The following is a 23,832-nucleotide window of genomic DNA, read 5'->3' on the forward strand; positions in this document are numbered from 1 at the left end:
AGATAATGGTTTTGACCTTAGTAGATGATTTGCTGTGCATCACATCTGGTAGGCTCAATACCAAAAAAGGTGAGGGATGCTCTTTTTCCTTGGTCTTCTCCTCCTTATTAGGAAAGGACTAATTCTGTGTGATCATGCACACACGAGCACATGTGTGAGAGGAAATATTAAATTTCTTTTGAATTTTTGTTTCGTAGTGATAGAAATAGGAGGCCATATTTTTAAAATTCTTTTCTAGGCAAAGTTTGGGAATGAAGGAATAGAGTAAGCCAATTTTCAGAATGAGATGTTCCAGCAAGATGTTAAGAGGGAAAAAAGTAATTTTCAACAGCTAAGAGAGAACTGTCACAAGTGGTAGTCGATCAAATCAATGACATGGCTTCATAATGTGGTCTTGGATCCGGCAAGAAAATGCTCTGGAGAGAAAACTGCAGGAGTCCCTGTTGTGTCCCCCCCAGATGAATTTAAAGGGTCCGCTGGAACTTGGAGGGCTGTAAAGGTGGTGTGACTGCCACTGATTCTTCCTATGGTGTCAAAGATGACTCATGGTTATGTATAAAAAGAATATACTTTTGTCTCCTATCCATACTTTAAAAATGACACAGGAGATACATCTTTATCTAGGCTATTTACCCAGCATTGCTTCCCAGGAGTTCCCATTTAACTAGTCTCTCTCTGTGATCTGAGCTCTGAACAAGGTTCTGAGCCGTCTGTCTGAGCAACAAACAGTCTAAACTAACAGCCAGGTGTAGTGATCAATGATCTGAACAGCTTGCAAGTTATGGCTGAAAGAATAGCTTACCCATCAAACCCACATAACTCCCAGAATAATGATGATTCTAGCTTTGGGGCTGAAAATTATTTAAATGAAAGATTATTTACAAAGGGAACAGCAGGGAGAAGAATCATGTAAATTAGATTCATTAAGTGGACAGATTCACTCACAGTTCATTTCGGGATAATTTATGCTGGTTTTCTCTGATGTCATCTGTTGTTCAGGTTAATAATTAGTCATGCTCATTATTAACTGATGGAGGTTGCTTTGTATTTTGGCAGAGGGAGGCATATTATTTGGGAAAGCTCCTATGCATATTCAGCTTTCAATATAAGTAGAGGGTTTATTTGCAAAAACGCAAATCTCATTTTTCCAAACAATTCAATACTCTGATGCATTTAGTTCTATGTTCTCAGGAGGCTTTGCAGAGGAATATATCATTTTTTTTAACTAGTGTAGAAACGATCAAGACCAAAAGAAAACAGAGTAAAATGTTCCTTCCAACTCTGCAGTGCTTTCTGCTGAGAAGTAAAGATAATATTTTAAAATATATTAAGAGACATCTCTTTTATAGGCCAAGTCACAGATCCCCTGAGAAATCCAATATGGTGATGATGACCATTTGCAAGTTTTTATGATCAGAAAATTAACTTTAAAATTCTGTTTTACAACTCTACCAAATGGAAGAAATATGTAGCTACGAAGGTGAGATATTAATCCATTTAGACCTTTTGAAATTCTTGGTGTAGCTTGTATCCTTTTTGTGTCTCAGTTCTGTGTAGTTTAGTGACTCTGACCTTGAGAAGGTGACAAGAATGATGCCCACTATTAATGTTGTTTCTTTTTTAAAAAAACAGTATTTCCTGACATGTAATTGTTTTTTGTTTTTCAAAAAATACTTGACCCTGTGCAGTATTTTACACTTACATCATTTCCCATTTATAATTCTTTCTTGTTTCAGTGTGTTGGAGGGAAAAAAAAAAGATGTTATGCAGTTCTTTTAAAACATTCAACCAGACAGTAACAATCAGAACATTCTAAGCTACCCTGAATGTAAATTTTGAAGGTAGTAAAACTGGTGAGAGATGATTTGCATAACAGCTGGATGAAGGGGAAAGTATCCAGGAAAATGCTTGAGCTTTTTGTCTGCATAACAGAATAGAGGGACACTAAACGTGGATTAGGTCTGGAGAGGAGATTCCTGAGTTTAAGGCATATAAGTGGAGACATCAAGTCAGTTGCATCTAGATACCTGGAGTTTGACAGAGGTTTAAATTTGTGACTTATCTCTGTTTCTCTGTTATTTTAATCCAGGAGTATGGATGGACACTTAAGGATAGAGAATAGAATGAGAAGAGAAGAGGACCTTGGGTAGAATCATGATTAATTTCGGCATTTAATGGACAAAGAAACATGAGCCTGAAAACGATTGGCCAGAGAGATGGGAGGAAACTCAAAGGGAGTGTTGAGTCAGGGAAGACAAGGGAAAAAGCATTACAAGAAGGGAATAGTCGACAGTATCATATGCTGCTAAAAAGACACGTCGGAAGAGAACTGAAAAATACCTGTATGGTCTAGAGATACGATGGTCATGTTGACCTAACATACTGCTTTAGTGAAGTGGTTGAGACGGAAGCCAGAACTGGGTGGGGTGAGGGCTGAGTAGAAGAAGAGTAAATGGAGACAGTGAGTTACAGCCAATTTTTCTGAGAATTTTGACTGTAAAAGGGAAGATGAGTGATGAAGGGGTTGCAAGGCTACTGGAAGTTTTCATTTACATGGTTGGTATTGAGTGGTTAAGACTTAAGCGTGTTTAGAGGCCATTTCAAAGGATTCGGTTGAGAGGAGTGGTCAACAATACAAAAAAGAGAAAGTGTGTAAGTAGGCTGATTTTCATGTTTGATAGATGAGAGGAGCTCCCATCTAGTGGCTTCTACTCTGTAAAATGAGGTGGGCTCGTTTATTGAGAGTGAGATGGAAAGTGGGAGAGTTGAAGTTTGAGGAGAGCATATACAGGCTTGAAAAAGTAATTAAAGGTAAAAATTGGGAGATGTCAAGTAGGATGTGTGGAGCAGTACAGATCCATTTGAGATTGGTGATCAGTAGTTTATAAGAGAACCAGTCTTCCCAGGTGTGTAACTCTAACAGCTCACCTACTCAGATGTGGTTTTCTTCAAAAGTAGAGAGTTGGGTTCATCACTGCTTGGGGTGTAGCCAGATGGGTGTACTAAAAGGATAATGGATAAATAAATCTAGAATTACTGAAATGGTAGAGAATGGATTCCAATCTAGGTTAACAGAAGAGTGGAGAAAGGATAGACTTTAGTCAACTGGAGTCCCTATCACATCAGGGTGGGGTCCCATCTGGGCATATGTCCCCCTTAGTACAGCTTGTCTATAGGAGAAGGAAAACTTATGTCTTGTTTAAAGTTATAATTATTTAAAGCCACTGACTATAAAGAACTTCTTTTTGATTAAAGGACAAAAGGGAACTAAGTCCATTTTTAACTACTTCCCCTTCCCACAAATTTGTAGGAAGGTCTAAGCAGAGACAAAACATATTTCAAAGAACAAGCTCAGACTTGTATAAGTTCTTATCTGAATGTGGGTTTCTCCCTACATGCCAGTTAAAACTCTCTCGGCATAATAAATTTGTGGAAAAATACTCTCTTTTCATTTGGCTAAGGGTAAAGGCACACCACTGTGTACAAAGAACTGGAGTCCAGATGAGGGGAAAAAATGCAGAAAGAGGATAGAAAGCATAACTTTGCTCCAAGGGGAGCCTCATTTCATTTAATTTTCTCACTATTCTCAGCAAAATGAATGCTGAGCTAATTGTTAGAGAATGTTGATATTTTTTGTTGTGAAAAAGATACTTAAAAATAATCATACTAGTCTCATTTCTTTTTTTGCACTATGTGGGCTTTTAATATTATATTATTTTTATTAAAACCTTTGGATACAATAAAAAGGAAAGAAAGAAAACCCTAATTATTAGAAAACAAGAGAAAAATCATGAGAAAGAACACTGCATTCAATCTCCACAAAACTTTTCAGATGACTGTTGTCAATTTCCTTCACCAAATAATAAGTAATATCACGGCCAAGGTCAAGTCTAATTTTTTTTTTTTTCCCAGAAGGGAAAATGACTAGTTATTCTGGAACAGCAAATGAAAGGAAACGGAATTTTCTTCTCACAAACTAAACCTCAAATAAACAAAAAGCATCTAACAATCCAAGGACCTGAAATTGGACCTGGTAGGAGACATATTGGAGCAATTGCTATTATTCCAGAATGTGCCAATCTGTGAGCCTATCAGATAATGGATAAAACTTTTCTCAGCAAGGAACGTCCAAGATGTGTTTCATCACCGAATTTGGCCATGTACTGGCTCGAGAACTTTCACAGGCGTGGCAACTAATCATCCTGGGCTTTAATAGTGAAGCAGCTTTATGTATGGTTTAATCAGATGGTAGCATGGGAAAGGAGAGGAATGGTTTTGTTCGTTTGCATTAACAAATGGAAATGATGAGATGGAGAAAAGGCGAAATCAAGAAAATCACTCAAGGAAACAGATTTGTGAAGGAATAAAAGTGAACTTCAAAATTCCTCCAAAGAGTGGGGCGGGTATAGGTCAGTGGTAGAGTGCATGCCTAGCAGGCACAAGGTTCTGGGTTCAATCCCCAGTACCTCTATTAAATAAACAAACAAACAAACAAACCTAATTATCCCCCTCCCCCGCAAAATTTCTCCAAAGAGAATTTGTTACAAGAAAATATAGACCTTTTTGGCTAAAACAGAAACCACAAGGGAAGCTCCTTCCAGTTGGTCCAGAGGAATAAAACACAAAACAGGGAAAAACCTCTGGATGGGGGTGTCCTACACCTTGGGTTTTAGTCCCTGTTATGTGAGCCTCAGTTTCCCCACCTGTGAAGAGGGAGGAGTGCCTCCTGCTCTGGGCTAAACTGAGAAGTCCACCACTGCTGTCACCTGCCCTCTCTCATCCACAGCCAGACTTACATGATAACCTTTTCCACCCTTTTCCCAAATACTTGAGATGTAGTTTAGAAGTACCCTGTGAATGAGGGTACTAACTCTGTCTTGAAAGAACTGTTTTAAGATGAAAATGATGAAGAGGATCCAGTTAGAAAAAAATATTTGTAAGGTGACAGTTTAAGGAGCATTCATAAAACGATGAGTTCATCACTTGTCAGAAGTGATGCAAGATTTCTTCCTTTGTTTCTATCATAAATAGGGTAAAATTGGGTCTTGCCAGCAGCTGGATGAGAACGTAAGCCACTGTTGATGGTAGCTCATTGGACTTTATTCCATTTATTTCTTTCATTTTCATGTATGCTTCCTGTGATTGAATCAAAGGAAGTTAATAGGTCAATTATTTACTTTCTGGGAGTCTTAGAAAATACCTTTATTTACTACATGCCATCAAAATGGGATATTATATTTTGTTGAGTTTGCAAGGATAAAAGCATGACAAGTGTGCCCTATTTCTGGAAAATAGATTCCAGGTGTGCAAGAGACATTCCAAGGATGTCTTTACTTTCTTCACACAAAACCATGGGAGACTATACACTCCTTTTCATAAAAGTGGATTTTAGGGGGCCAAATTCTCACAGAAGAATTTAAGCACTTCCATTATGCAACATGGTATTGGTTGGAGGCATTAAATAGACATGAAAGACTGAAAAATGAGCTCGAATTTCCAACCCTATTAAGCCTATTAAAAATGTGGAGGATACTGTGTGGGACTCATGGGCTGTCAAGGCCCCTGGTTCCCAAACTCACGTAAGGAGCGTTGTGTATTGGGGGAGTTGTTCTCCTTGTCAAAGAACAGGAAAGGGCACTTCACAGATGGGACGACTGGGGCTGGGAGGGGTTGTCTCAAGTCACATGGCCAGCAAAGCTAGGGTCCCAGACCAGGACTTCTGACTTGTAATCCTGCTGCTTTGTGACCTTTGGGACCCAACTGCATACTCTTTGACTGTAATTTCTGGTTTAGCTGGTGAATGTCTGACTTTCTCATAAGGAACACTCTGTTCACTTAAATCATTGCTTGAATGTAATTGCTTGCAATCATATTTTATGATAGAAAAACAGGTAGTTTATGTCATGGCCAGATGGGATCCCCAAGGATTCTCCTGACCGTGGGACAGGACGAAGCCAGCTGCCCCAGGTCTCAGCTGCCTGCAGCCATGGGAACCCAGTCTTCCCACAGCACCAACCCCGTGCCCCTGGCTACTGGGCAACCCAAGGGGTACACACATAGCCCACTTACTCCCACTGAGGGACATGGTGGCATTTTTGGACTGCTGTTTAGCTGGAACAAAGTTATTTTGCCTAAAGAGCCTGTAGATGGCCTTCTAGATGTTAAGCTGGGAGGAGAGGGTCAGGAATAGCCTTTTCCAGGTCAGCCCTGGAAGCCCCTCTGGGTTAAACCTCATCCCACGGAACTAGGGAAAAGCTAGTGTGTGGCTGGAAGGAATGTGGAACACATCAATCCATATTCTTGAATAATAATAACAATAGCAGCCCTTTATTGAGGGCCTATTTTTCCTAGGCCCTATGCTAGGTGTGCCGAACATTACAAATCTTACAACAGTCCTGAAAGATAGGTATTGTTATGATACCTAATCATGATTATCATCACCATTTTATAGATGGGGAAATTAAGGTTCAGAGAGTTTGAGTAGATTCTGCAGTGTCACACAGCTGGTAAGTGGCAAAGACCTAAACCTAGCTATTTGACTCATCCTCCATGTTGCTCCAGGCTAACGAGTTTGAACTTGACTTGGTAGGATATGGTATCAGGGCTGTGTTCATAACATAAGTTAACCTGAGGGTTAATTTAAGTGAAGTCTACAAATAGAAGACAGGTTAATGAGACTGAGTTTTCACAAAATACTACAATAAGTGTTCTGCCTCCTTTTGAGTAGAATATTAATTGCAGAATATCTCTCTGTGAGAGAGCAGCTCCGGAGAAAAAAACAAGTTCACTCAGAGGTCTAGCGAACTCCATTTGTGAGGCAAGACTGGACGAGTGGCCTGACTGTCCCATAAAACAGGCTCAGCAAGAACACAGAGTAGGTTCATATAAACAGGTGTCCACCTGGGGGAACCAACCCCTTGGCTTCTCCCCGTGAGAGTAGTCCTCCTGCCTTCCACTCCTGTGACTGGCAGAAGCAGAAGGTTGGAACCCCCCAGCAACCTGCAGCCCCCACCTCCTTACAACTGCTCCCCCCGGGGCGCTTCCTCTCTGTAGCCCCGATACCCCCAGTACGGCAGTGTCAGATTCTGTGGATTTGGGGCCAGAGTTTTCTAGCACCTACCCCTTTCCTTTTTGGTCCCGTTGCCACTACCTTCATTTTGGCCCTTGTGACTTCTCCCTAATCAATGCTGTTAGATCAATCTTTCTAAAACGAGACTCTGCGTCACTCCTGTGTCTATAAATCATTTGATTCCCCATTATCTACTGCGTCAAATCCAGACACCTTCACCTGATACTCAAAATCTTTCCAGATTTCCCTAAGCAAATCCCTTTCTCTCTAACAGCCAGTCCCGCGCGTGCCAAGCTGCCGCCCTCACTTTATCCCAGGTACTTTCTCTTCTTTACTTGCGACCTTTGCTTTGCCTGGAGAAACTGAATAAGCATACCGTGTGTTTGCTTGGTAAGTCCTAGTTTTCATAACGGTTTCACTTACCTTATTCTATTTGAAAACTGTAGTTACTAAGTGGGGCAGATATGATTATATTCATTTTGCAGATTAGAAAATATTGGCTCTGAGCCAGCCTGGAACCTGAGGTTCCATGGCTGAGGGGCCGAGGCAGGCCTGGGAGCTAGGTCTCCAAATTCCCTCTGTCCACAGTCCTGTGAGGCTCTTCTCTCTCCTACATCTGGGCTTTCCTCTGGCCCCCTCCAGCTTCTCCTTGTCAAGTTCTGCCTTTTTCTCAAAATCCAGCTCAAATCCACTAACTCCACGAACTCTTTCAAAATAACCCATATGAGTTTATGGCTCTCTCATTCCTAAGCTCTGACAGCTCCTTGTCTAACTCCCCTGGCACTTAAAGCAGTTCTGTGAAAAGGCCTGAGAGTTCCTGGATAAGGGCTTGAGGCCAACATAAATCAAGGTTTTAAACCTTTTTGATTATGACCTCCACTAAGATACACATTTTATATCATAAACTAGTATCCGCTCACACACACACATGCAGAGCTGAAATAAGTTTCATGAAATAGCATTTACTTCTAATTCTGCTATGCACTATCATATTCTCTCTAGTCTACTTTCTTTTATTACAAAGTGCTGGTTAGGAACCCACTAAATTGATTTTGAGAACTACTACTGAGTCCTGATCAGCAGTTTGGAAAACTCTGGTTTAAACTGAATCTGGCCTTTCAAATGGCCTAGACAACACCGTCAAAGATTTGTAAAAGACTGAGCTAGCAGTAGAGCTGTGGTCATCAGGGGTTTTATCTGTAGTCCTAACAGGAACACCAACAGTTCTCACAATGGCTAGGCCAGGAAGGAAGGGCCTCAGCTGGAGAGCACCAGCTTCTACTTGCTGGAAAGTCAAGAATAAGGATTTTTTTCCCCCAGCTTTACTGAGGTATAGTTGACAAGCAAAAATTGTATCTACTGAAGATGCACAATGTGATGCTTTGATGTATGTATACATTGTGCAATGATTACCAGGAGCAAGGTAAGTAACAAATCCATCTCCTCACACAGTTACCATTTTTTTTTTTTTGGTGGTAAGAACATTTACTCTCTGAGCACATTTCAAGTGTACAATTATTAACTCGTCACCATCCTGTAAATTAGATTTCTAGAACTTACTCACATGCATAGCTGAAACTTTGTACCCTTTGACCACCACCTCCTCAGTTCCCCCAGTCCCCAGCCCCTGGTGTTAATCACCATTACACTCCATGCTTTTATGAGTTTCACTTTTTTGGATTCCATGTGTAAGTGAGGTCATGCAAAGATAGGAACTCTTAATGAGCTAAGAGATGGAGGACTGGGGTACCTCCACTTCACAGTGGATCATCTTCAAAAGAGTGAGACTGTGAGTGCCAGAGATCGGGGGAGAAAGATTTCTCAATAGGGCACATCTGTAGACTGAGAGGAGACTTGTGTGCACATCATAATCTTGAATATAGCAGGAAATCAGCTAGAATTTAAAAATAATAAAAATGTAATGAAATTCTTTGTTTATATCTGCATAGTGAGTCTGAGGGCCTTCGGGCCTATAAACCTGTCACTGAATTTAGTATCTTTTCGACTTTATGAAGCACCTGATGTTTGCAAAGTGCTTGTACAATTACCGATTACCATAATGTTCATCTTTTGAACACTGCAGTTCAGAGAAGGCCCAAGGACTTCAGACTAAGAGTAAAAATTTAAAAATAAATAAATAAATAAAGGAAAAAAATAGTGGTCAAGCTAAAGATCAGGCTTCTGAGCTTATGCTGCTGGAGCTGTTCTGGGGTACCTGCCTCTTGCTTGGGGTCCTCTCTTCCTGTGGTACCTGCAGCTGGCCTTGGCACGCTGCTCTTGGGAGCTCCACACACGATCTGTGTCTTCGTGAAGCAAGGGAGGGAAAGGTACAGGGCTTGACACCTGCAACCCAGGTGCTCCTGGCGGTGAGGAATGAGGGAAGGGGTGTTTGCGGCTGCTGGGAACGGGTAGTGAGGAAAGGGACAAAGCAGTCTTTCCTGCTCCAGCTATTAAACATAATAAAGGACTAGGGACAGACTTGCTTAGGAGACTGTAGGTATAAGCCGGACATCAGCTCTGGCTCTGTTTATAGGCAACAGGTCAGTAAAACTCAACACACCGGTGGATTTCAAGAAATTTCAAGGAAACAGCTTCAAGGGATGGCAAAGCCAATGCTTTGAGGATGTGTCTGTTTCCACTGGAAGAAGGTTAGCTCTCCTGTGCTGCTTCCCCTACATTTAAAAGCATCAGTTACCACTGGCAAGTGGCTGACCCCAAGGCTGAGTGTGGCCTGAGGCCCAGGGGCATTCGAATTTATCAGTTCAGGAACAAAAAGCAGCCTTTTCTTTGAAAGTGATTTTTTATTCAACATCTTCTGTTAGATTAGGTAAAACCTCTGTCAGAAGCGCTGCTGTTTCTGACGGTGATAGGTCATGAGCTGAGAGACTGTGTTGGCTCTTAAATGGGAAAATGTCCTAGGAGACCCGCACAATTTCACCACTGGATCATTTTTCTTAGGGGAAGCTTAAGAACCAATCTCTTAATGAAATGATACCTCTATATTTTAACACATGTGTATTTTGAAATGCATACTGAGTGTTCCAAAATGTTTTTCAAAGAAGAATGAGGACATTCCTGTCCTCGTTTTTATCCGCATAGAAAACGGGTGGGGGTTTTCAAGAGCATCTGTCCAGAATCACTTTAAGTTCATCGTCCTCCCTGTCGCACCACCGTCTGCACAGCCACGAGTTCTCGTCATGATAACCAACAGGACTGTGTGACTCTCTGCTCAACGCGCTGTGTTGGTCTGCTGCCGTTAACAAGATAAAATCCACTTTCCAAACCATGGCACACATGGTCCAGCCTAATCTGTCCACACGATAACTCTCTAGTTTTACTTCTCACTGGTCTAGTCGCACTGAGACTCTTACCATTTTCCAAACACCCTGCACCTGGTTTGTGCCTTGGCCTGAATTGTTTCCATTGCCAGAATGCCTTTCACATCTTCAGCCCAGCTCCTCCTGGCTTCAAAGTTACTTGTATGTGGCTTCTCTGATTCTCTAAAGCTCATGAGTGAACTGACTATCCCCGCCTCTGGGTTCTGCAAGACTTTCTGTTCATAACTTTAATATAGTTCCTAGTGAACGGGTGGCTGCTGTCTCTACCTCGTTAGGATGCCGGCATCTTGACGGCAACCACCATTTCTTATTTATCTCTGTGGCTTCAGAAGAAGCTAAAAGACATACTTACATATTTTTTTTCTAGAGAAGAAGCTTTAAAGCTAAATTCAGTTAAAATAAAAAAATTAAAGAAAATGTAAACTAAATGCTTATTTTTTTCCCAGGGGATATATTAAAACTAAATTTAATTTTGAAAGAATTAAATGTGTAGATATCTAACAAAAGACTGTCATACAGATGAATCAGATTTGTGATTGAAAGGAAACTCTAAAGGCTCCTTAGCTGGTGACAGATTGTCCTGTCGTGAGCCACCGAGTAACCAAACCAAGAAATAAAATTAATACCAATAAGAGAGAATTCTGATTACGCGAGGTGTAGGGAATAGAGTTTCGGCCTTTGCTTCAAAGGCTGACACTCGTTCTCCAGAGACTCCCTCCTCTCTCTTTTTCCAGTTCTGTGCCCAGATTTACTTGCGCTCTGTTCAGCTATTCATGCCTCACCCGTCATGGAAACTTCCTCCACATTACCCCCTCTGCTCAGAACGCCCATCCTCCCTTTCCATTGTTTAATTTCATGTTGGGAAATCCCGATTCCTCCACAGACGCTTTCCCACGTGACTGGAAGAGCAGTAGTTGTTTCTGCTACACCCCCCCCCCCCCCACCCCCCCCCCCCCCGTTAACCGCCAGTGCATGTATCTCTGTGCCCGCTCTTATTTATGGTTTGGTTTGGCAGACGTTGAGGCTATGTCATCACCATCCACCTCGTGAAGTGAACTTTGATTAGCGCAAGGCCGTGTCTGCCCGTGTGCCTTGTGTTGTGTCTACCACAGCTTCACATGCAGACAAGGGCTGAGGACCGCAGTCCACGAGACAGACTCGGCCCCTGTCTCCCTGTCAGGTGATAACACGTGAGGCCGGCAGCCACGGTCCCTGCTGATAATGTGTCTCTGGTAGCTCATGAATTTGTTGCCAGCCTGAAAATGCCTTGGCTTCTTGAGAAGGAGTGACCAAGTAGCAGTTAAAGAACACTTAAACAAAATTCTCTTCTTTTCCCCTGGGGAAGAAATATTGAAACTGAATTCAAAACTAACAACATTCAGGTAACATATATATATATATATATATATATATTTGTCAGTCTTAACATTTTTTCCTTCTCCTTTATTTCTGATAAAATGATTCAATACGTACTGACCTAGAAATCTTCAAATATACCATCACATCGCTAATGATAAAATACGACGGCTTTGCCTGAAAGGTGCAATTAAAAGATTTCCTTTATCACAAGAAGGTGTAAGAGAAGTAATTATCATCAAAGGCTTGTAGCGCGTCCATTGTGGAACAGAAAAACTGCTGCACTTCTCTAGCAAGTCAAAAATTGCTATCTGTGGTGTAATTTTCAGAAAGATAACTATGGGCTGATGGACTATAACTTAGAAAACTCATAGATGAAACAATCATATGTGCAGAACAGGGGACACAAAGGAAATGCTGAACACCTAGCTACAGCCATTTACTCAAGATCAAATTAGAAGAATTCTGTCTGATTTATAGCCTAAATGGAACCTTTTGTTTATGGAGACTGAAAACTTTCTTATGGTATTAAAATATGGCTGTTGCAACTCCAAATTATTATAGGCATACAGACAATGCATGCTTTGGTCACTCAGAGGTAATAAATAAAAATAAATACTAAACACACTGCATGATGCCTCCCTTTAAGGGAAGCAGACATCAACAGGTAGTAGTGACAATAGAGCTAACATGACCAAGCATTTTTCTAAGTGTTTTGTGTCAACTCATTTAATTCTCAAAACAAACCTAAGAGGTAGAGACTTGTGTGAGAGACTGAGGCTCAGAGAGGGTAAGTAACTTTCCTAAAATTATACAGCTAAGAAATGGGTAGGCTGCAATAGCAAATCAGTAAATCTGGACCACTGAGCCAGACCTTCCTCTATTTGATTAAAAACCAATAGTGGGCTGTCTAAGTGTATCTTTCTTTATACCACAGTCATTTCCTGAAAAGACATCTGTAAATCAGAGACTTAAAAACAGAACCAGATTGGAATGTAAGCTCTGGGAGAGTCTGTCAACAGCTGCATCCCTAGTGCCCAGTAGAGAATATGGCTTATGCTAGGCTCATGATAAACATGTGCTGAATAAACAAATACATAGAGATAAGAGTCTAAAATAGTGCTTTGCCATGAGAGAGTCCTCAATAGATTTTTAAAAAATTAGTTTTAAAGGAATTTATTTTATGAATCCATTCTAGAAGAGGAAGAGCCACCTTCTGATTTCTTGTTTGGGTAAACCCAGATTTTCATACTGTTTGCTTACTGTGAAGATGAAATGAGTAAGCATTCTCATTTAATAGAAATATTATTAAAACTTTTACAGGGGAAAAACGCAAAACAAATTAGGGAGGCCCAAACTCTCATAGAATCCTAGGATTACTGTGGAAAACTCAGTTATCATCTGGGGACTCACAACTTTTCACATTCACAGTGGGGGACCCAACGTGTCTGGGCAACAATTCACAATATCATGACTGTACTCACTTGTCAAGACTCCAGGAGAGTTTTAGTCCAGTTATGGAAATTGCAATGTATTTACGCCATTGCGTCTTGAGAAAATGGCACTATTTAACTGTTTTAATCATGCTTTAGCTCTGAGAGGTAAGTGAACAAGTTATCATCAGTAGGAAGCTGTTTTAATAACTAGCCAAATTTTCCAGGGGAGTTAGCCAATACAGAAGATAGTATTTATTATTCCCATTATACAGAAGAAGAAATCATGGAAGACCCTAGTTATGACTTGAACAAAAGACAGCTCATGTTTCCACGTACTAATAACATCCCCCTACATTGGTTCTCACCAAAAAGTCAAGAAACACAATGATCCAGGAAGCTAGTGTTTTCTTCTAGTGAATTTCAATTTCATTTCACTTAGGTGGCTAAGTCAAGGGTTATCTACAAGATCTTTCTACACCAGCATTTGTGAGGACAAGGATGACCAAAAGCCAAGCTGTACACTCAATGGATTAACCACCTGGGAGGGAGTGCTGGCTTCACTACTGCCCAGTACAAGCTCAGCTCCTCCCTGCAGCCAGCTTTCCAGGAGGGAAGGAGTTATAACGCCATGGGAATCCTCATTTGGGATACTACTGGGGATGTCTTTAGAGAGAGTGTTTAGAAAGCTGATTGCTTATGTTTGTTTCAAATATTTTGAAATTTTGGTGTTTTCTGAAACAACTTGTGGAGTTATATGGTTACATTTTGCAAGGGAAGGTTACAAATGATTTTAATTTATGTCTCCCTGAAGAGTCCCCCCACTAAACTCCGGTGATGCCAGTGTTCCTCTTTCCTACACTAAGGACCACCTGTCATTTCGAGGGGTTTTGGGGCCATGACTTAATGAGTCAAAAAAGCAAGACCTCATGAGAGTCAACCATTCCTTCCCTGTTTGCTGTTGGGCCCTCAGTACCTAGTATATTGTCTGGCACAAAGTAGGCGCTCAGTCAAGTTGAACAAAAGGCATCTTAAGTTACATCCTCTGCTAGCCCTCTGGCTCCCTACCTCCAGACCGGTGAAGCTTTTGCTGTGCCACCAAAGAAGCTATCCCGTAAAACTATCTGACGTATGCCAGGCACACTTACAATAACGGCATCACACACATATTGATGCTGCCAGAGCTTAGTGGACGGGCTACCTGAACCAGGATTCTTCGGGTGGACACAGCCCACTCTTTGCTGATTATGAATGCTGGTTCCAAGTCCATCACTGACCTTGGATGTGTCTTTTCTGTCCTTTGGGCTCAGTTGCCTCATTTATAAAACGGGAATCACAGAGCTACAATTCCTTGCTCCTCTGAGGGTTTTAGTGAAGTAAACTCAAGTCATTCACAAGGCCACAGTACCAACCCAATAAATAATTCATAGCTGCTTTTCTTACTCTGATGCTACTCAGAATAAGAAAAAAACTGCAATGCAGTGATCATCATTAAAAATGGAAATTGCTGCTCACAATATTCATACCTGTGATCTAAAATGAGTGTGACTGTGTGGGATATAATGAATTCTGTCAAGTTTTAGGAAAAAGGAGTTTTTTTTTTCCTTTTTGTTTTTTAAAAGACTATAACGCCATTACCTGTAAATCCATGAAATACTTGGTTCCAAGTATCGTTTTGAATGACCCTGAGATTCCTGAATGCAGCCCCAGCCTGGCACACTTTGGTATAGGAAGGGGTCTGGTATCTGCTACTTTCCTTGCCGGACTCTTTGATGGAAAACTCAAAAGCTACAGCAACCACACATCTGCCATGGGCCTTTCATTTTGCTGGTAACATCTCAGAGTGCAATCCATTTCAAACCAGGGATGGGAAGAAACTCTCCATCCATGTGACTTTATGTAATTCTGCTACTGTGTCATCTTGCCAATCCATTGTTATCTCTGGGCTTTCTTTACACTTAAGTAAAATGTTGGCAACCACAGGATAACTCCTTATTTTCAGTTGATGTCGGTAGACAGCTAAAAATGATTTTAGGCTGCTTTGGAAAAGGTCATTCTTATCCTGTGTCACTCACATTTGTAGGATGAATATACAGACATGCTGAAGGAGAGAGATGATAAATGATAGACTGGATGGAGAGGGACCATAGGAAGCAGACGTTCCAGCAGGTCCATGAGTCACCTATGAATAAGGCAACCTATGATTCCCACCCCAGCTGTAACACTGTGAATCTAAGCAAATCATTTGATCTGATGTCTTAAAGTCTGACTAAGGGGGCATCAATTTCTGCTTCTTATCTCATTATAAGAAATTGTCAGTGAGGATGATAGGTGATTATAAAATTCTGAGTTCTGTATACAAATAAAATCAACACAATTGGTGAGAGAAGATACAGTCACCCAAACAGAATGGCTGCTAAGCCAGAGCCAGGCTTGAATGTATGAGATCAGATGTACTAATTAAACCTAAGGAAGGATGGACCAACCATAGCGAGGAGGTCAGTGAGGCAACAGGGATCCAAGTCTGCTGTGGTGGCTGTCCCTGCCCAGGGAGAGACACAGTGAGGCTGGAGTGGGGGTGAATGTCTACACGGGGTGTGCCTTTCATATACTGAAAGGCAGCCTGGTTGAAAACACTAAGATTATCTGCTCTGCCTTGCTCTGCTTTCAGACTCACTTGGCAACCTTCAGATAATTAATTGGATTTTTCTGTTATATCAATGTCTAGAATGAAGGTTCCCTGGATAGAAAATATTTCTTGCTTGCTTGATTCATTCATTCACTCAACAAATATTTATTGAGTGTCCACTCTGTGCTAAGCACTGTTGTATGTTCTGAGTACAGACTCAAATTGCTGTCCCCAGAAAGCATATATCCTGGTTGGAGGAGAGTACTATAACAAATAAATAAAGTACATAGGTGTGAGATGGTAGTAAGTGTAATGGTGAAAAAAGAAGCAGGGAACAGGTGAGGAAGCACACCTGTTGGGGCTGCTAATGCAAATATGGAGCCAGGAAGTTCTCACTGCCAAACTGGGTGAAAAAGGTGAAGGAAGGAGGCACACAGATGTCAGAGGGAAGAGCACCCCGAGCAGAGGGAAGAGGAGCCAGTACAACGCAGGAACGTGCTTGGGGTATCTCAGCAAGGCCAAGGTGGCTGGAGCAGAGTGAGCCAGGGAGCAAGAGCTGGAGAGGATGCTGGAGGGATGTAGGGACCAGATTGTGACTTGACCCTTCTAAGGGCTGGGAAAGAACATTCCTCCCCACAAGGACATGTGTGATGATTTAGGAATTTGATGTCTGGTTTATACTTGTGCCTCTTTGGAGTTTGGCAAAAGTGCATCCATCTCTATGAAACTAGGCCATTCTTGGAGTCTTTGGGATATAGAACTTTCTGCCTCTGAAAAGCTGAGGACCTAATTCAGAAACTTGGAGACTCCATTATGGTGATGTTCTTAGGGTGATCAACCAGGACCCTGAAACTTATCACACCATTTATCTTCAACAGATGTTTTGAGATGTGAGCTCTGCACTATATAATGTAAACAGTCAGAACGGTCTCTGCTTTAACAGTGACATTCTGAACACATGGAGATGGGGTTTTACATGTAGATGAAGGATATCACAGACACAGAGCTGTCGATGATAAAGTTCATTTAAGTATATTTATGAACTTCACAGTGAGACAGATCTGGGCTTGAATTACAGAATTGACACTAGCTATGGAACCTTAAGGAAGTTATTCAAGTTCTTGGAGACTTTGTTTCTTCCACCTCAAAGAGAGTGTTTGTGAGAATTAAACAAAAAGGGTGGCTATTAGGATTGAATGAAATAATGTTTTCGATGGCAAAGTGTTGGTACTGCGTACCGAGTTCCGTTTCTCATCTCCCCCTTCTCAATTCCTACTTTGTGCTGCATGACTCAGAAGTGCTGCGCATATGGAGCCACAATGAAATCTTAGTTAATCATCGATTTTGGCACCACAGGCTTCCAACAGCGTTCTTGACCAGGAGAGCTCAGGTTGTTTTGTTGGAGGCTGACATAATCAGCAGTCTATTTGGGTTGCATTGTACTCTTAGACTGTCCCACTCTCCTACAGAGCTGTGGAGCTGAAATAAAATTATAATGTAAAGTACTCAATACAGTCCTTGGCCATTGTTCGTCCTCATGGAATGTTAATTTTTATTCTTTGTATTCTTCTGTAGTTTCTGGAAAAAATTATGGAAATGTATATGTGTGTTCATTATGAAAAAGTGAAAAAAAAAAAGGCAAGAAAAACTATATGAGCAACAGTGGCTTGTTTTACTGATACCAGCGATGAATTAAGAGGATCCTTCTATCTTTGGGTCTGAATTTTGGGCATAAATTAAATGTGAATGGAGTATGGTGATGCTTAGTTGTACGTGTTAACTTGACTAAGCTACCTAGTTATTCAGTCAAACCCTAATCTAGGTGTTGCTGTGCAGATATTTTGCAGGTGTGGATGACATCTACAGTCAGCTGACTTTAAATGAAGGAGATAATTCTCAGTAATGTGGGTGGGCCTCATCCTATCAGTTAAATGGACTTAAGAGCAAAACTGAGGTTTCTTGAGGAAGAAGAAATTTGGTCTCAAGATGGCAGCATCTCAGCTCCTGCCTGAGAGTTTCTAGACAGACAGCCTGCCCTACAAATCCTGGACTTGCCACCCCTACAATCACATAAGCCAGTTCCTTAAAATAAATCTATGTGTATATGTAGGTATATGTATGTGTGTATGTCTAGGTAAACGTATACATAAATGTACGTGTGTGCACGTGTGTACCCCTTACTGGTTCTGTTTCTGTTTCTCTGGAGAATCCTGACTAATGAAGGTACGTATGAAGGCTTATTTATTCTTCTTTTTCTTTTGTCAGTAATTCTTTCTGATGCCTCATTTGCATGATGCAGTTTTACTAAAATGAAACTTGAGCAGCTCCAAACTGCATAATCCATTTCTTTTGGTCTCACGACAATTTCTGTTCTGCCCCGGCCGGGCAACCTGACCCCAGGGTGGGGGGAACCATCCCTACACTGATAGCGACTGGCACAGTCTGCTCATGGGGCTCGTGGGGCACATCACCTGAGTTCTGGGTGGACAACAGAACAAACATAAATGCCAAGAGGGTAACTTGTCTTTAAAAATACAGATAAATCAAGAGGTTACAGAGCGGAAACTGGTTGGTTTGCTATTCTCTGGGTATGAATTCAGAGCATAACTAGGATATAAAAACTCTGTTGTCTAAGTGAAAAATATATTTACACAGTGACGGTAGCCCTGCAATTTTTAGAATGAATGCACAGGAGGACAAGTTACCGTGAGAAGAGATATTACAGAGAGGGTAAGTCTGCTTTCATTTTTTGCTAGTCTGTCCATAATCATGTGGAAATCACCCCCTGATGAAATGTGAGGCAAAAACGATGACATCATCTGAATTTAGTGTAACTGCTCTGAGCTAAAAATTTGGGTGGGTTCCCTCTTTCATTTTCTTGTCTCCAAGTTGTTTTTTTCCATTTTGTCCTTTTCTTCGTCATAAAGCATTCCTCACAACATTGTCAGAATTTGAACAAAAATATTTTTTACCTAATTTCTGATTTATCATTTTGTGATGTTGTGATTTATAACAAGAAATACATATTTGGTCTTCATCCCCTGCTTTGGTACAGAGCTCCTAAACCCCCTTGGAACTTTCTAATTGATGAAAACAACAAAGGCATCCTTTGTGATGTTAATGGTGATGTTTGGACCCCACTCTAGGTTGGGGGCTGGTTGCCAGGAGAACCAACTGTATGATTAGAAGGTTGTAACTACCAGACTCCACCCTCCTTACCTCTGGGGAAGAGGGGAGGGGCTGGAGATGGAATTCAATCACCAATGATTAATGATTCATCAGTTGTGCCTATACAATGAAGCCTCCATAAAAACCCAAAGGATGGGGTTTAGGAGAGTTTCCAGGTTAGTGAACAGGTGGAGATTTGGGGACAGTGGTGTACTGAGGAGGGCATGGATGCTCCAAGCCCTTTCCCCATACCTCGCCCCAAGCACCTCTTCCACTTGGCTGTTCCTGAGTTACATCCTTTTATAATAAACCAGTGATCTAGTAAGTAAAATATTTCTCTGAATTCTGTGACTTTCCTAGCAAATTAATCAAACCCAAGGAGAAGGTCATGGGAACCTCCAACCTGTAGCTGGTCGGTAAGAAGCATGCGTAACAAGCTGGGCCTGTGAGTGGTGTCTGGGGGGTGGTGGTGGTGGTGGTGGTGGTGATGGGGAAGTCTTGCGGGACCGAGCCCTTTCCTGTGAGATCTGATACTTCCTCCAGGTATATAGCATAGGGATTGAGTTGAATTTTAGGACACTGAGCTGGTGTCTGGTGCATTGCTTGGCTGTGGGGAAGCCCCCGTTCCACAAGTTGGTCCAGGAACCCCCAAAGACAGTTTCTTACTGTACATCTTGTCATAACTAAGCAGCCTTTGTATGTACCCTTTAGCCAAGTTTTTATAACTTCCTATAAATTTGGTCATCAGATACTTTGAGCAGTGGCAGGGGAAAATCGTGTTTCCAGAGGAGAAATCAACCTGGAACATAAACCAGCATAACCTGCTAAGAAGCAGTTTCCTGCAAAGAGACTAGGAAGGCTTTGGGTGGCTAATGAGGTACCAGAACCTCCACGAGGCAGTAAATGGCCAAGATGGACCGCTTTTAAGATGGTGGCAACCTACACTGCCTGTGAAAACGCAGGATTGAGGAAAGCAAGGTATTCGTGCATAGACAACGTTAGTGTGGAAAAGCAAAACTGTAGCCTCAAAACACCTCTACCTTCCACATCTCCATTTCATAATTCTTGGAATGCTCTACTTTTTCAGAATTGCTTTCTAATTTTAAGCTTGTTTTACTTTTGCTTATCTCTGCAATCTTTGGCTGGCTTCACTTCATTCTTACTTAATTTTTTTTTCCTACAGTCATTCCTCTAATTTGCTTTCCTTTCCTTCCTGCTGTGAATTTCTTATATTTCTCTTGCCTCCTGTCCCCTTTCCACTTTTACCTCCTCTTTATCTTATTCTTTGAATGTCTTTCCCCCTGTTCTTAATTCTTCTTCCTCTCCTACTGATGGAGCTTTAATCATTGCTGAGCTGCTTTCAAATCACCCAGTGACTGGCATTTTCTCCCTGAAAGGAGAGGGATTTGTGACTGTGGAAAACTAACTACAAAGACCCAACACATTCAATTTTCAGCACAGTTCTCTCCTTCCTTCTGTAATGCTTTTGCCTGGGATTAGAGCTGGACCGCTTACTGCAGCTCACAATGGCAAAGCCCTTCAGGCCTGACTTCGCAGCCCTGTGAGTCACACGGCAAGGTGTATCCGAGCCACTATGTTGACACTGATTGCTAGAACTTTAAAGTTGCCCTTCACTAGAAAAAGCTTACTCAAGGGTTTCCTGGAAAACAAAGTAGGATTATTTTACAGTGTGGTGACCAGACTCATTCTTCTCCTTGGGCCATTCGTCCTCTCCTCTACCCCCTCCAGCCACTTCATTGTTTACAGCGTGAAACAAAAACACATAAATAGGTTCCTGGGAGAAGGGTGAAGGAACTTTTCACCCTGGCCAACTCCGCCAGAAGTAAGATTTTTACAAAGGGACGAACGGTAAAATTAGTCAAAGAGATCAGTTTTTCAGGACTATATGATTTCATCACCTGGCATTAGGAAAGAGTAGATTGCCATGAACGCACCAAATTCATTTCACTGTGAGAGATTTCACTGTCGCTCTTTGTAAAACCTAAGTATGGATTACACAGCTTTTTAGTTTTTGAAATCACTCTTTTTGATAAGTTTGGCTGTGAATTCGCTTTACCTTTCTGTGTTTCTTGATGAGCAGGAGTGCGTACCTCGTGGGTTAAGTGCTGGATGTTAGCCTCTGCTGTGCAGCAGGATCTGGGAGATCATCTTTATCAAAAAGGATACTTGTGGTCAAAGCTGTACCACATTCTGAAGAGCCAGGCACTCTCCGTTTTTGTCGTGCTTTTATCCAAGTCATTTGCTTCCTGGAGGGAGATAATAGAAAAAAGGCATTGGATAAGTAATCAATATAAATATTGATATATACTATAAACAGTAATATATAATGTGTATCTAATAGTATATTTTGTATTTTAACTATAAAAATACACGTCAAACCAAATTAAACTTAACTACATTTTAAAAAGACTTTCTAGAGACAGGCATTTTCATCTAAGTGGTGAAGCAGCTGCCAAGCAAATTAGCTCATAGATCTTGCCATATGGATGAGGCTCCTGTGGCATAATTCAACATTTACTTTTCTTAATAATCCCTATTTTATTAAACAGCTAAGAAATGCCACTTTTTTGACACCAGTAAGAATGATATTTCTGTCAGATTGCAGTTGTGGGAATTTGGCAGTTACTTCTGTCAAATTTGGATGGTATTTATTTAGGACTTACCAAAAGGTCAAGACTAAAGGGATGATAACAGTCTAATAATTGTTAAACTAGTTTTCATTCATTTTCTTTTGGATAAATCACTACCAAAGGCTATGGTTAATTTTTGATATTTTCCCTCTTTGATTCTTAAGTTTCCTGCTAGGAAGTCTGTAATAAATGAACGTGCCGCTCTCTCCTCCAACTCTTTTTTTTTCTTTTATTTTTTCCAAAAGGACCACAGTGGGAGGCAGGAAGAAAAGGAATTAGGAAGGACAAAGGAGAAAGCATTTGATGGGCTTTTATGTGAGAGTAGAGGATGAAAATGTGACAAAGAGAAAAAAAGGTGAAAATTTTTTGTGATCTTCAGAGACAGATGATAAACATTGCAGTGTGGTAAGAAGGAGATTCAGTGACATTTTTACTTCTTCTGTGTATCCCATTTTGTATTTTAAGAAAAGAAAATTCCAGGCTTCAATTGGTTGTAATGATCTCTATCATTAAAAGTACTTATATCTGAACATCAGCCGCATTGCTTTGTCTGGGCCCTCAGTTTCCATTCCTAAATTGTATAAGGAGCTCACAGTCCAGTAATAACATGAACATTCTCAAGAAACCATGATGCCTGGAAGATAGGGACAAACCACTGACTGCTCCAAAGCCAGCCCTTACATGAACCCCAGTTGATGTCTTTCATTTTACTTTATTTACTTTTTTGCCCCTTCCCAGACAGCTCCACTGATGGTTAATGATAAATAACTGAACACAAAACGCTGCAGTCTGTTCTCTGAAACATGTGACAGCAGATGATGCTGTTCCACCCCGCACAGCTGAAACGGGAAAGCAAGAAAGCTACGTGTGGTCCATTTCTAGTCAGCCGTTTGTCCTCTGTCTAAAACGGTGGAAGCAGAGACACACTAAATTTAAAAACCCAACTGGCGGCTCTTCTCATTGGCTAAGATCTCTGATTTCCAACACTGTACAGCTTCCTAAGCAGTGTTCCTTAGTATGCCACGTGATGTTGATGGAAACTCTGTGCCAATTGTTCAGGAAAGGATGGGTTCGAGAGTGCTAAACAGGTTTGTTGTATACAGAAATTTTTGGACTCCTTCATTTATAAATAAGCAATGTAAATCTTCGAGATGGAAGCATTTCTCAAACTTACCTGGCCATGGACCAAAGGCCCCATTTCCAAACCCCATGGTGGGACATCTATGATCTTTTCATGGACATTAGAGTTATGCAGATCTGTTTTCTGAGAGACCCAGAGTACCATGCTCTGTTATCTAGACTTAAAATTTATTCATCATATGTTCACAAAAAGGAAACCAGGGTGTCTAGTTCAGTTTCCATCTTTCCCTGAACCTTTCTGTGGCCATTTCTACTCGAACAAAGGTGTCAAATTTGAAAAGTCACTGCTACACATTTTGCAACATTTGCGAGTTGCTTCTGAGTCACCATCTTTCAAACAGGTCAGCATGCTGGGGCTCAGTTGGCAGAGTAAAACTGTTCACCCTAAACTAGTTAGAAAGGTGCTGGGGAGTTCTCTCTCTCTCTTTTCTTAAGAACAATAAGGACTTACAGGATTCTATCCATCAAGAGGCACAGGTAATTTTTGATAGCTGATAGTACCTACTGATAAGATAGTGACAAGACAGTCATTGAAGAAAACTAATAGAAAGGAATGTAAGAAAATTCCTATTTTTGTCTGGAGCAGCCCACTTGAATGACATGGGTAGTACTGACAATCCCCAGCTATGGGATGCTCATTAACTCCTAGGCAGCATGCTGGTCACATGATCCAGTCATTAACTTTTTCAGTCATTATTTTTCAGTTTTCACAATAATCCATCAAGGTAGATTGCGCCATACCTGTTTTGCAAGTGAGGACATAGAGAGGCCCCGAGAAGGGAGGAGATGAGTCCAAAGTCACCCAACTAGAGAGCTACAGGGCTGGAATTTGGGTGCAGGACTGCAGGACTCCAAAGATGCTGTTCTTTCTGCTAGTGTCTCAGTGAGCCTTTAATGGGAAAGCACACACATTGTACGACAGGCTACTTGGGCTGCACTTTCCTCATCTGTAAAATGAATCAAGGAGATTGGACTGGCTGGTCTCTGAGGTCCTAATCATATGGAAAATACTGTATTTTCATTAATGACAACAACAGTAACAGCTAAC

At 41.2% G+C, this 23,832-nt stretch overlaps 1 protein-coding gene across 10 annotated transcripts in view; it reads right to left on the reverse strand.

The window, feature by feature from the left end:
- SLC9A9 (solute carrier family 9 member A9) overlaps positions 1–23,832 on the reverse strand; it is a 607,901-nt gene that overhangs the window by 71,316 nt on the left and 512,753 nt on the right. For 9 of the 10 annotated variants that reach the window (XM_031448683.2, XM_031448597.2, XM_031448670.2 and 6 more), the window contains one exon: positions 21,181–21,260. In XM_031448683.2, coding sequence (XP_031304543.1) covers positions 21,181–21,260 — 80 coding nt within the window. The remainder of the gene's footprint in view (positions 1–21,180; positions 21,261–23,832) is intronic. The other variant, XM_064491830.1, reaches the window with a different exon arrangement.

Source organism: Camelus dromedarius, chromosome 2 (genome assembly GCF_036321535.1).
Source record: "Camelus dromedarius isolate mCamDro1 chromosome 2, mCamDro1.pat, whole genome shotgun sequence".
NCBI lineage: Eukaryota > Metazoa > Chordata > Mammalia > Artiodactyla > Camelidae > Camelus > Camelus dromedarius.